Genomic DNA, 12,619 nt, shown 5'->3' with positions numbered 1-12,619 from the left:
CTTTATGGAAAGGGGAGTCCATATTTTGCTTCCACAGCATGTCTATCCCTCCTGCTGCTCACACACACCTGCCGGTCTGCTACCAAATGGCAATATCTTTTCCATAGGTTTTAATAAAACAAAAAAACCAAACCAAAACAAAAACCCACCAAAAAACCACCAACCAACAACAAAAATAAAACCCTACAAAACCCACCACCATGTACTGCTCATGGCCCTCGGTTTGGTTCCCTCAACTCACCTTTCTCCCTTGGGACTTTCTCAGTGGATGGGCTGTACTGGATGATTAAAACTTGGCTGTGCCTCCCAGGCTGCTAACGGGGTGTTACACAAATTGCTCAGGTCCTCAACACTGGCTACTGTGAATCTCCGCACAACTCCACCTATCTGGAAACTTGCTAGAGCTCCAAGTGTTTCAATTTTAAGCACAATACATGTGTTCTGCCACAAAAGGCTGATCAATAACTACCTGCCAACTTTGCAAAGAATTCTTGTAAAGTTGAACTTTTAAAAAATAGTTGGGATGTTTTAAACCCCTTTTTATATTTACTAAGCTAAAATACTTTTATAATTAGAGAGCCAATCAGGAAAAGAGATACACTGGTAAAGGGCATTCCAGTTAAAAACAAAAAAAAAAGGGAAAAAAAAAAAAAGGAAAGTACCAGCCCAAACAGCTCTCATTTATTTCATGTTCTGGGACATGACTTGCCTCCGATGACAGTGTAATTTACAGAAATATATGGAAGGTTGAAAAATCATTTGCTCAAATTTGTCCAGATGTTTTTTAGACGTGATTGGAATTTGATTGCCCTTTTCCTCAGAGTCAGAAGATATTAATGTCCCAGAACTTTAATTGCTTGCAGACCATGCTTTGCTCTTTGAAGATGTAAAATGTTGGACTCATTACTGTTTGTTCTCCAAATTCAAAGTTTCCTCTCTTGCACTTTCTTAATGGATAATACACATAGAAGTAGACCTTTATCTTTCCTCACCTTCTGAAACCTTTAACCCACTGGGAATTTCAGAGAAATTCAGAGGATGAGAGCTGAATGCCTTTTTTTGAAGGGTTTCTTTTTTTCTTTCTTTTTATTTATTTATTTATTTATTTATTAAATTCTGGGCTTTTTTCTCCAGTCCCTGGGTAGGCATTTGTCTCAAATAAACTAATCCTTTGGGAAGCTCATCAGTCTCCAGGGTTTATACGTTGCCCAGGAACCTGTTGGCTTGAAGGGTTTTTGGACCACAGCAATGTAAGAGAAAGTGTGTGGGGAATTCACTAGAAAAATTATTTTTCCAAAGGTGTGGACAACTAAAGCAGTGCCAGATGTCAACTCTGGTGTGTTAATTGGGATGTCACCCCCACCCTCCAATAAAAAAAAAAAAAAAAAAAAAAAAAAAGGAAACACTAACATTGCTCCTCACGCAATGAATAAGACCATATGGAGTCCCAGACTTCTGATCTTCCCGAACAAGGTCACCCACCCAAAGCAGTCTCAAAGAAGGTTTCATTCTGGCCCTTCCCTGAACCATGTCCCTGTGCCACCCAGTAGCTTTCAGTGCACGGTTGTACTTTCCTCCAGGAACAGAATTAGTGGGAGCTGCTTTGAGCCAGGGTCAGGTCTCCAGGCACATGGGTTGTTGGCAAACCCACAGCCCTTTCATGCTGGTTATTTCTAGGACCACCAAGGAGGGCTGGTTTTTACAGTGCTTCAGAATCTTAGATTCATAGAATCTTTTGTGACGGAAATGACCTTTAAGACCATTGAGTCAAACAATAAACCTAACCTGCCAGGTTCACCACTAAACCATGTCTCTAAGTGCCCCATCTACATGTCTTTTAAATACCTCCTGGGATGGTGACTCAACCACTTCCTTGGGCAGCCTGTTCCAGTGCTTGACAGCCTCTTAAGTGAATACTTTTTTCTTGATGCCACCTGGGATGGTGACTCAACCACTTCCCTGGGCAGCCTGTTCCAATGCTTGACAGCCTCTTAAGTGAATACTTTTTTCTTGATATTCAACCTAACCCTCCCCAGAAGGTTTCTTGTGGCTGCAGGAGAGCTTTCTATCTCCAGACCTAGTATTACCCTGCAACTGCAGAAATCTCTCTCCTGAAGAACATCAACCAGAGAAGAGACCTTCTGGCTCACCATGGCCAGTCCCAAAACCCTGCTGGGGGAGGGGAAGGTGGCAAAAAGGTCCTATTCCAGGTCTCAGAATTGACCTGAACCTGTCCCTTCCTTTAGTCCTGGTTGTCTCAGAGATGTGTGACCTGAGCCTAACCGCCGCTTTTGTCTCTCTTGTCCCCTCTTTGCCTTTCTTTCTTATGTGCAGGCAACTTTGTAAAGAATTTACAGATCTCTTGGCCCAGGACAGAACGCCCATTGGAAACAGTCGGCCCACCCCTATTTTGGAACCGGGCATTCAGAGCTGCTTGACTCACTTCAGCCTCATCACTCACGGCTTTGGGGCCCCTGCTATCTGCGCTGCCCTCACGGCCCTTCAAAACTACCTGACTGAAGCTCTCAAAGGCATGGACAAGATGTTCTTGAACAACAACACTGCTAACAGGCACACATCTGGCGAAGGACCAGGTAGTAAAACTGGAGACAAGGAAGAGAAACACAGAAAATGAGAGAGAGAGAGAGAGAGAGAGGGAAAAGAAAGGCAATGAAAAAAGTAAAATAAATAAAAGGAGAAAAGAGAGAGAGATAATCTTGTAAAACAAAACCATCTTAATTTTAGCTTTAAAAAATATTGGATTGGGCTTTGGAAGAATTCTATTAGGTAGGACAAAATAATAATAATAAATAAATAAAAATAATAATAAAAGAAAGACAATAATTTAAGATCAGAGGAGCACAATGGCGCAAGACCAGTGGTTCAGAGTCTCTTGCCAGGAACATGTGAAGACAACCACCAGGATTTTTTCCCACTTCTGTTCTTTCACATTTTAAAAATAATGATCTGGGGGGAGGGAAATATAATAATAATTAATAATAATAATAAAAGAAAGAAATGAATAACTTATTGGAAGAAATCGGAGAAACATTTTTGGTGTCAGTGCTTTGATTTCTTGAGCTGCACGGTCTGTCTTGCTATTATTTTTAAGTTTGTTTGTTTTTTTTTGGTTTTTTTTTTTGAATGTTGTCCTGTCTCCACCCTAGCTAAAACAATCTTCCAGAGCCTTCCCTTCTGAGCAGCCCCCATCGCCTCATTCCCCCCAACTCTTCCTATCTCATCTCACCACCCTGGATCTGTCTAGACCAGGAAAGGAGGGGAGGAGAGTGCAGAGATCTCTCCTGAACTCACCACCACCAGCCAGTTTGAGCTGTGCTGGTGGCAGCATCTTATTTTGCTGCCATGACATGGGAAGCTGCAAGTCATTGTAGCTTCGTTGAATTAGCTAACTCTATTTTTTACTAACTTCTTCTGGTTTTCCTGGTCTAGACAGACTCTCTGTTTAGATTACCAGTGTTTACAGGTGTGTATGGGCGCGTGTGCCTACGTGTGTGCATATGGGTATGTGCACGCAGAACTTGACAGGGGTGTGTGTTTATCTTCTGTATGTTTGTGTACATATATATATGGATATACAATAATATAGCCATATATATATTTAATCTGTGTGTATAGCCACACATATTCATGCACGTAAACATACCTTTGTAATTTAGTACTTGCTTTGATGGTAAAATGCCTTGTCTATGATGGGCTGCAAAATCTGAGAGCAAGGTCTGGCAAAATGTCAGCGTTATCTGATTTCTTAATTTTCTGAGATCTCCTCTTTTTTCTCTAGGGAGTTTTATATTTCTTACTATGCCAATGTTTCAGTCCTTAATTTCCTTGAGTAGTGTGTGTGAGAGATACCTCCCTCCATTTTTAAAGAACTGTTAACAACAAGAAAAAATGAGTGATATGAGTATGTAATTCTTTCTCAGGTGTATGCACTATTTTATTTTCTTCTGTTTCCTAAAGCTTTGCCCGCTTGGCTTATGAGCTTCTTCAAAGAGGACTAGAGATCCCTACACAATATATCAGGTACAGAGAAAAAAAAATCCACAATTCTGATATTCTGATACTTTTCTCTTTTTTTTTTTTTTGCTTTTTTGCTTTTTGCTTTTTCAAATCAAAGCCAGTTGTTTCCAAATTCTGTAGGTGCACTTCTTTAAAGAAGCTCAAAGGGAATAATTTGAATGAGATAAAAAATATAAGTTGAAACTGAGGCGTAACATTACAAAGAAAATAAGAGCTGTGTTGAATGTTACCACACTTGCTTGGCACTAAGGTTTTGTACCTAGGGAGGAAAGGGTTGCCATGTGAGCTGGTTCCTCGTGATGGGAGTGGGGAGGGCTTGCCAGGGAATATCCTGATTTCTGAGCTAAGTCTGAGGAAATCTGTTTCTCTTAGGAAGCTTTTTAAAAAAAATGTCTTGTGACTCTTGCTTTAGAACAAGTCGGTGTGGTAGGGGGGAAAAAATGTCTTAACTCCCATGTTTTTCTCAGTGGTTTGGTGTGTGACAGGATGTCTCATGCATATGATTTGGGGGGGTGGAGGGAGAGTCTGATTTCTTTCCTTTCCTTTTTTTAACATACATTTCTTTGTCTTCTGTGATAAAAATTATGCTGAAGTGTAAGGATATTAATTTCTATTTGGATTCTGCCCTGTTGGTTATTTGCATGTGTTTCTCAGTGGCCTAGGGTTTGTGCACTAACACATCTTTTTGTTTATGTCAGAACAGTTACTGGGTGTGGGTAAATGTCCTGGAGTTGCTGGCAAACCTCCTTTGGGTCAGGTCCCTCCTGGGATCCCTGTTAAAGCTGCAGCACTCCATTCCACCAGCCTTAGCAGGCACACCTGAACTCATAACAAGTAGAGAGAGAGACAAAAGAGAAGCCTTAGCCTTGCTTCAGTTTATAGATACCATCCCAAGTGGATGGTGGGGGAGAAATAATTCAGCGATATTCCCAACAAAATTTTCTTGAAACAAAACTAGCAAATGAGCCCCTTGATTTTCACTCCTAGTGTCCTTAGGCACTTGAGAAACAGATACAGCCAAAGGCCTGCTCTGCTCTTCAAATCTTTGATTAGCAAGCAAAGGTCTTGGCTCTTGCCCCCTACCTGTGAACTGGATATGTGTGTGGCAGTAGAAACCCAGGAATTGTCCAGCCCTATAGAGCACTGACCCCTTTGGAGCTGCTCCTCATTCGTGTAGCTTTGGCTCTGCTGGGGCAGAGTGTTTTTCTCACATGAGAAAAGGGGGAAACTAAAGCAAGAAGCTTTCTTCATGAGGCACTGAGATGAGTTGGAGGTAGCCTTCAACCCTGGCAGGTCCCTGGCAGTGGGTTTGGTAGGTCACATGCCCCTGTGGATGTTGCCAGGGGAGGTGTGGATCCCTGGCTGATGTAGATCTGATGGATCTCCCACCATTAGGCTGGGGACCCCTGGACTGAATAGCAGCCCCTGGTCCTCCACAACCCACCCCTTGTCAACCACCTCCAATTCTGAAAGGTTCTGGGGAAGAACAATTCAAACTCCAGTGCAGGGCAGGCCCCAGCAGTGATGCACAGGAAAGGGAAGTGGTGTGTGTGCATATGAGGAGGAATGAATGACACCACCTGAAAGCACATCTCCTGGTGAGACTACTCTGTTTATTGAAGTTGAGCACAATGCTTTGAACATTGTTTTGCCTGCCCTCCTCAAAAGTCTTTGTGAGGAGCCCATGGGTACAGCCCTCCAGCATCACCCAGGCTGGTGGGGATCCTGTGTGTTGGAGAGACTCCAAGTTAGAGCTCAGTCTTCTACCTCCTCAGCTTCACACACAGGGACACGGGGACTTGCTCCCTGCCACCCCAGGGCTTCCAGTTGAAGACTTTGGGAGGATGTTGGGGATGGTCCTTCCTTGTCTGTGGGGGGATGTTGGGAATGCTCCCTTTAACTGCAGAAGACAGAATTCCACCACAACTGTGAGTTAATGAGGTGAGGGAACCGCTTGTAACTTCTTGGGGAAAGACCTTCACACACATACACACCCATGTGTGAGGGCCTGATCCTGCTGCTGAAATCTCCCCTAGGCACAGGTTTGGTCACCTGGACCAGGACCTAAACCTTGAGAAGGTTGGGGGAAGAGTTTCAATTGACTCCTGGCAACTTTGGATCTGCCCCTCGTGCCTTCTACCTGGAAGAGACAGACTGCAAATGCCAGGCTGTGCTTCGCTCAGGCGAAATCAAGCCAAATGTCAAAGTCCCATTGATCTCAGTGGGCTGCCCCTCATTTAGTCCCCAAGGTACAGAGACAAAATCAACGAGGTTTCTGATTTAAATGCACCAGGGAGAAAGCATAGGATGCAAGTGCAGCCACCTTGTTTCTTCCCAGTGCTATGGGGAAAACACCAGCCCAGTGCTGCTGGTGCTTGAGAAATATCCATTGCTTGGTGGCTCTTATCATTGCTGAGGACTGAGGTGCCCTCCCAAACTAAACTCAGTCTCCCATTGGAAGGCATTTTGCTGCTCCCCTACACTTTCCCAGCCTAACTTCTTACGTTGGCGGGACACTTCAGATGTTTATCTGATAATTGAGTTATTAAAAGATTCGGTTTCCTCAGAATCATAAATCAATAAACAGGAGGATTAACATGGCAGCTTGGCTTTTGAACTCAAGGGAAAAGTTGAAGGAGAGACCATGAAAAGTTTGTTTTTAAAGCAAACAGGTGGGTTGCTGTAAATCTAATTTCATTCTTAGAGTTTTTTTTTTTTTTTTTTTTAAGGAAAAAACCCCAACAATTTTCTATTTTCCATTAGAAACACTTTGATTTTATATGTACCCTGACTTTTTTTTTTTTTTTTTTTTTTTCTTCCTGGCTGTTATTCACACAAGGTGTGAAGGAAACAAGAAGCCAATTTTATGGGAATCCTTTTACAACCCGATGATTTTTTTTTTAAATTCGGGTCGTGTCTTGTCCCACCTAATAGAAATTCTCTGTGAGAAGCTGTTTGCATCCCAAACCAACCTCCTCCCAAATCCCCAAATTTGCATTCGGGGCTGGGAGGGAGGGGGGGAGAGGATGGTATTAAGACCTTTAGCTGTGCCCAAAGGGCTTATTCCCTTCCTCTGCTCATCTCTTTCTGACCGGTTTATCATGCAGACCCGCTCTGCTCTGTTTTAATACGTTTCTCGGAGAATTTGGTGCTCGTTTCAGCTGCCATAAGCATCGCCAGATCGATCCGGCCAAACTTCCCCCTCCCCTCTGGCTTCCCCGTGTGAGAGAGACCGTAGGCTTTTTACAAATAGTATATTTTCTTATACGAAGGGAAACAAATAAAGTGAAAGAAATATCCCCAAACATACTGGCAAACCCCTGAACATTTCCAGAGAGACGAAAACATTGTGTGCCAGAGAGAAATAGAAGAGAAAAAACCCCCCACCAAAACCCCTAACAAATAAATGCAAAGCTCTGAAAAAGAGAATGAGAAACTGGAACGATGAGAGAAAGAAAAAAACCCACATGTCTCCTTTTATGCCCCAAAAAGATCCCTTTCACCTCCTCTTCTTGAAAAAATTTGACCACGCAGTGAGAAATAGCAGTTGATCGACTCTTCCTGAGAAGAAATGCGTAGAGGCATTCAGTATTGAGTTTGTATATATTTATTTATGCTTAATTTAACGGGAATGTGTAAATATGGCGAGCAAGTAGTTTTGGGGTTATTTATCTGTGAATCTATACCTCTGTGAATGGGTGGGGGAATTTAAGAGAAAAAAGTAAAAAAAAGAAAAAAAAGGAAAAAAAAAGGCGAAAAAAACGTACAAAAAAGAAAAAAACAAAACCAACAAAAAAAAATAATCCCGCTTGACTAGATAGTATCTGAATCTTTTCTGTTCTTTATAGACAAGCTGTTATGGTAATGGGTAGAAATTGGTTTCTTGTCCAGTGATGACCTGATTTACATAAATAATAAGAATAAGAATTAAAAAAAAAAAAAAAGAGATTGTTGTGTTTTTGTTGTATTTTCCTCTTCAGTTTTTTTTTTTTTTTTGAATGTTGGTGCTGCTTCGATTCTGCAGACGGATTTACTTATAAAGCCAAGAAGTCTCTATTTTCCCAATCTAGGCTTTGGGAAAATTCAGGACATGTCTTCACATTAAAAAAAAAACCAACCAACCAACCAACAACAACAACAACAAAAACTAACAAAAAAAAAAGACAATAAATATTGCTTCTCAGAAATGTCGGTATTTTATTTCTGTCTGACTCAAAAGTGTCCATATTTTTACCATTCTTACCTCTTCATTCTAAGCAGACCTGTAATAAACCTCATGTCATGTTAACGTGAGCTTTCGTTTCATTTTGCTTTTACCAGTTGATTTAGGAGTGAGTCTTCTCCTTTTCAAAGTATTAGCCATTAAAATAAAAGGTTATGGAAGCTTTCAACGTCAGGGAACGATTTCCCCATCCCCCCCTCTCTCCCCTCCCCCCTCCCCGTGTTACTGTGACTGTATATTTCACTTCTGTATACGTGGATGTGTGTATATGTATGTGCATATACATATATATATATTTATATACTCTTATATACACATCGGGAGGGATGTTCCTATTCACAGCGCAGGATTATTTTCTACCTTCAGGTCTGCAGTTGCAGCACCAGTAATTAGCAAAAGGAAATATTAAAACTCAAACAACTTCTTCCTCCATGCCCACTCGCCCCCCTCCCCCCCCTCCCTGAGGCTAAACTGGAGCCACTCCGGAGTCACTCGGGGTTTACCCTACGGTTGGGTGAAGGAAGAAGGGGGGGCGAGTAGGGCCTTAGGGTTTTTTTTTATTATTATTTTAATTTTTGAGGTTTTTTTTTTTATTTGTTTTTTTTGTTTGTTGTGTGTTTTTTTCCCCCCTCAAAGTTATTATGGAAAGCACTATTTTTTTTTTTTTTTTTTCCTTGTAAATCAGCGTCTGGAAAGGACTGTCAGTTTAACCCTCCTCACAGTCACCCTGAAAACAAACACACACGTGTGCTCAAACAGGGAGCCCTGGGGGTGGAAACCGGTTTAAAGCTTTTATTGCGGTGAACTGTTTTGGTTAAATACCCTCTGTGAAGACTTGGCTGGGTTGGATTTTATCTGTTGGGTTTTAGAATGAGTGGTAGTTTGAGAAAGCAGCCGGAGAGATGCAGGAGCTGTAACGGGCTGTGGATCGGTTTTTCAGCGTAATAATTTCTCTCGGAAGGGAGAGTGGGAGAACAGCAAAAAATGAATCCATCCCCATTTCCCAGCCCGTCTCTTTTCTCCCTCTCCTTACATCTTGGACTACAGGAGTCGACTCATCTGATTGTCCAAAGTGTACACAATAAATCATCATCTTCACCATCACTAAAAAAATCCACCCAACCAACCAGAAACCAAACCAACAAACGGAAGGAAGGAAGGAAGGAAGGAAGGAAGGAAGGAAGGAAGGAAGGAAGGAAGGAAGGAAGGTAGCAAGAGAGGGAAGGAAGGAAGGAAGGAAGGAAGGAAGGAAGGAAGGAAGGAAGGAAGGAAGGAAGGAAGGAAGGAAGGAAGGAAGGAAGGAAGGAAGGAAGGAAGGAAGGAAGGAAGGAAGGAAGGAAGGAAGGAAGGAAGGAAGGAAGGAAGGAAGGAAGGAAGGAAGGAAGGAAGGAAGGAAGGAAGGAAGGAAGGAAGGAAGGAAGGAAGGAAGGAAGGAAGGAAGGAAAAAGCGTTGCAAGAGACGAGTCCAAGTCTGTTCTGTGGGGAAGCTTTCGAGGCTCGGCTCCCTCGGCTTCAGCCAGGCTTGGACTCAGCCGTGACCTACTTTCTCCCCGTGGTGTGATGGCAAAAACGCCCTGAGCAAGTCTGGGGGGTCCGGGATGGATGGAGCGGGTGGGGGAGGGGGGGCTAGGGGGGACGGGGACAGCAACGCCCGGGGTCCAAGCAGTGGGAAAACGAGTAGGGGGGGGAGCAATGAACAACAGAGAAAAAGGAATCCCTTCCCCTCCTTTCCTCCTTTTTTTTTTTTCTTTTTTCTTTTTTTTTTTCTTTCTCCTGTGGCTTTGCAGGGCGAGGAGCAGGGACCCTCCAAAACTCCCTTCCCCAGCCCCTTCCCCCCAGCCCTGGGCAGGTGTGGGGAGAAGGATGCCCGCTGGTAAGGGAGTGCTGGGAGGACCGGCAACACTGGAGTTGATTTCCAAAAGCCAAGCTGCCTGCCATGCTTATTTTTTAAATTTTGTTTTGTTTTCTTTTGTTTTAATCGCACCGACGGTATTATTTTTAGTAGAGCACATGTTTTGCATGAAACCTGTCAAAACAGCTCTCGCAGTTCCCAGCGGAGTCTGGGAGTGTTGTTGGTTTTTTGTTTGTTTTTTTTGGGGGGGGAGGGGGAGATCAGGAAGTTCCAAGCTTGTCCAAGAGCTGTGCAACAGTTATGTAAAAAAAGGGAATAAAAAAAAATTATAAATTGTACAAAGGAAAACTCTTTTACGACTCAGGAGAAGCCCCCGCCTGTGGAAACCGAGGGCTCCCTGTAAAATGAGACCCGATGAGATGAGGAAGGGCTCACTCCCGAGTTTCCTAGGCTCCCGGCGACAGAGCCAAGGTTGCCAATGCAAAGCACATATGTCTTTATAATAAAGTACAGTGAGCTGCTCCAGGAGGCTGCCGGTGTGCCCTGTCACCCCCGGGGCCGGGGTCTCCTCCCGCTCCCCCCAACTTGCAGCCGGCGGGGCTTCTGGGGCTCTCACCCCAGAGGGGCTGGAAATGTAATGTTAGGAAAGAAGAAATACTCCTGCTGATCTCCTCTACTCCACTGCATTTTCCCAGAGGTCTTTAACAAGCCAAGATCAGATCCTTTTTATCTGCTTTCTTATTTTTCTTTTCTTTCTCTCTTTTCTTCCTTCATCTCTCTCTCTTTTCCATTTTCTCTCTTTATCACTTATCTCTTATCTATCTATCTATCTATCTATCTATCTATCTATCTATCTATCTATCTATCTATCTATCTAATCTCCTAGCCTTTCTCCTCTTCTAGCTTCTCCACCATTTAAGGTCAAAAATAAATGATTAGCTGCACTAGTTTAGCTCATCAAAACTTCCCCTCCCCACCGGTCTGATGTTACAATCTGCTTTCCCAGTCATGACCAGCGGGGACCTTCTCCCCGTCTCTCCTGCCTTGCCCCAGTCTCTTTTTTTCAACTCTAGGTAGCTCTAGTTTCCATTACAACCCTTCACCTTGATTTATACAGTCGTAAACATCATTTTTGTCTCTCAGCCCTTTGGGGTGAACTCCTTTCTTTCTGATTTTTTTTTCCCTCTTCCCTCTTCCCTCCCCACCTGCATGGCTGGGCCCACATTTATACAAGACCTCATAAATAACATCTGGTGTCCCTATCACGGAAGCAGTCAAATGTCTTAAATAATCTCCAGTACCAATATATTCGCTAAATTCCTTTGTTTTCCTTGCCTCTCTCGTAAACAGACACCCACACGTATTTTTCTCCCCCCCCCCTCTAGCTGGATGTGTCTGTGCACAGCTGTGCCAGGACCTTGTGCTACATTTAGGGTCACAACTGCGTGTAGCTCCGCTTCGTCCCGTCCGCACAGCGCTACTGAGTGTTAAATATTAAGGGGAAAAATAATAATAATAATAATTAAAAAAAAAGAAAGGAAAGCTCATCTTATTTTCCTTCAGAACGAAACCCTTGCAATAGTTCCCAGCCCGTGCAAAGGGCCGGTGCCCCCCCAGCTGATCCCCAGAGCAGGGTTTTGCTTCCCGCACATCCCCCGGCCCCGCGGGCTGATCCGGAGCCCCGGGGCAGGAGAGGAGCGACTGCCCTGATTCCCCTTCCAGCAAGTTGTCCCTCTGCCTCTGCACGCTTTCTAGGAGGGGAAAGAGAAAGAAAACTCTGAGGATCTAGGAGTTAAGAGTTTCTCTGTACTCTCGCCTTGTTATAAAGCTGAAAAAACGATAATCTTGCTCAGTTATGAAATCACTGCGATTACTTTGGCTCTTCCTCCAAACAACACTAACATTAAAGGACTGTGTGTGCGTTTGCGTGTGCGTTTCTCACCTAAATATTCAGAGACCTCTCCTTCGGCCGGGATTTGCCCCGGATGGGGCAAAGGAAAAGATCCCCACAACCATTAAAAAAAAAAAAAAAAAAAAAAGGTTTTAACACTCCGCAAGGTGTTTTTAAAGCAAAGACAAACATCATCCTGAGTTCTATCCAGTGCAGAGTGACCTCCCCTGTTCCCGGGCGCGGGGAGGTGCTGTGCCGGTGATCATTAGTGATTTGAAATAAACAGCGGCGTGAGCGGAACAGCCGTCACCTTCTGACAGCGCGCGAGGAGGATGCTCTCCCCAGGTCGAGAGGAACATTTTTTTTAATGTTTGATTCTTTCCAGAGGAGACATTAGTGCATGTTGAGATTTAAGCAGAGCATTGGGTACAATCACAATTATATCTATATTTTTATTCGCTTAAAACGCCGAGGTGAATGAAATGCATGTGGACATTGTTCTTGCTTGTAAAAATATATCAAAGTACCAGGAGGATCTTTTCACTCTTGAAAACAGGGCGAACAACACTTTATCTCTTGTCTTGGAGCACAGAGCATCCATCACCCGACAGTCTTT

At 43.4% G+C, this 12,619-nt stretch overlaps 1 protein-coding gene across 2 annotated transcripts in view; it reads left to right on the top strand.

The window, feature by feature from the left end:
• The window catches only part of TFAP2B (transcription factor AP-2 beta (activating enhancer binding protein 2 beta)), a 36,591-nt gene extending 33,950 nt beyond the window's left edge, over positions 1-2,641 (top strand). The window contains exon 7 of one of the 2 annotated variants that reach the window (XM_010004884.1): positions 2,335-2,641. In XM_010004884.1, the coding sequence (XP_010003186.1) occupies positions 2,335-2,635 (301 nt within the window). In that variant the 3' untranslated portion in view covers positions 2,636-2,641. The remainder of the gene's footprint in view (positions 1-2,334) is intronic. The other variant, XM_010004883.1, reaches the window with a different exon arrangement.
• Positions 2,642-12,619: the final 9,978 nt, after the last annotated feature.

This window comes from Chaetura pelagica, unplaced genomic scaffold, assembly GCF_000747805.2.
Source record: "Chaetura pelagica isolate M959 unplaced genomic scaffold, ChaPel_1.0 scaffold99, whole genome shotgun sequence".
NCBI lineage: Eukaryota > Metazoa > Chordata > Aves > Apodiformes > Apodidae > Chaetura > Chaetura pelagica.
The sequence above is the reverse complement of the archived record's forward strand: the minus strand, read 5'-3'. Positions and strand labels throughout refer to the sequence as shown.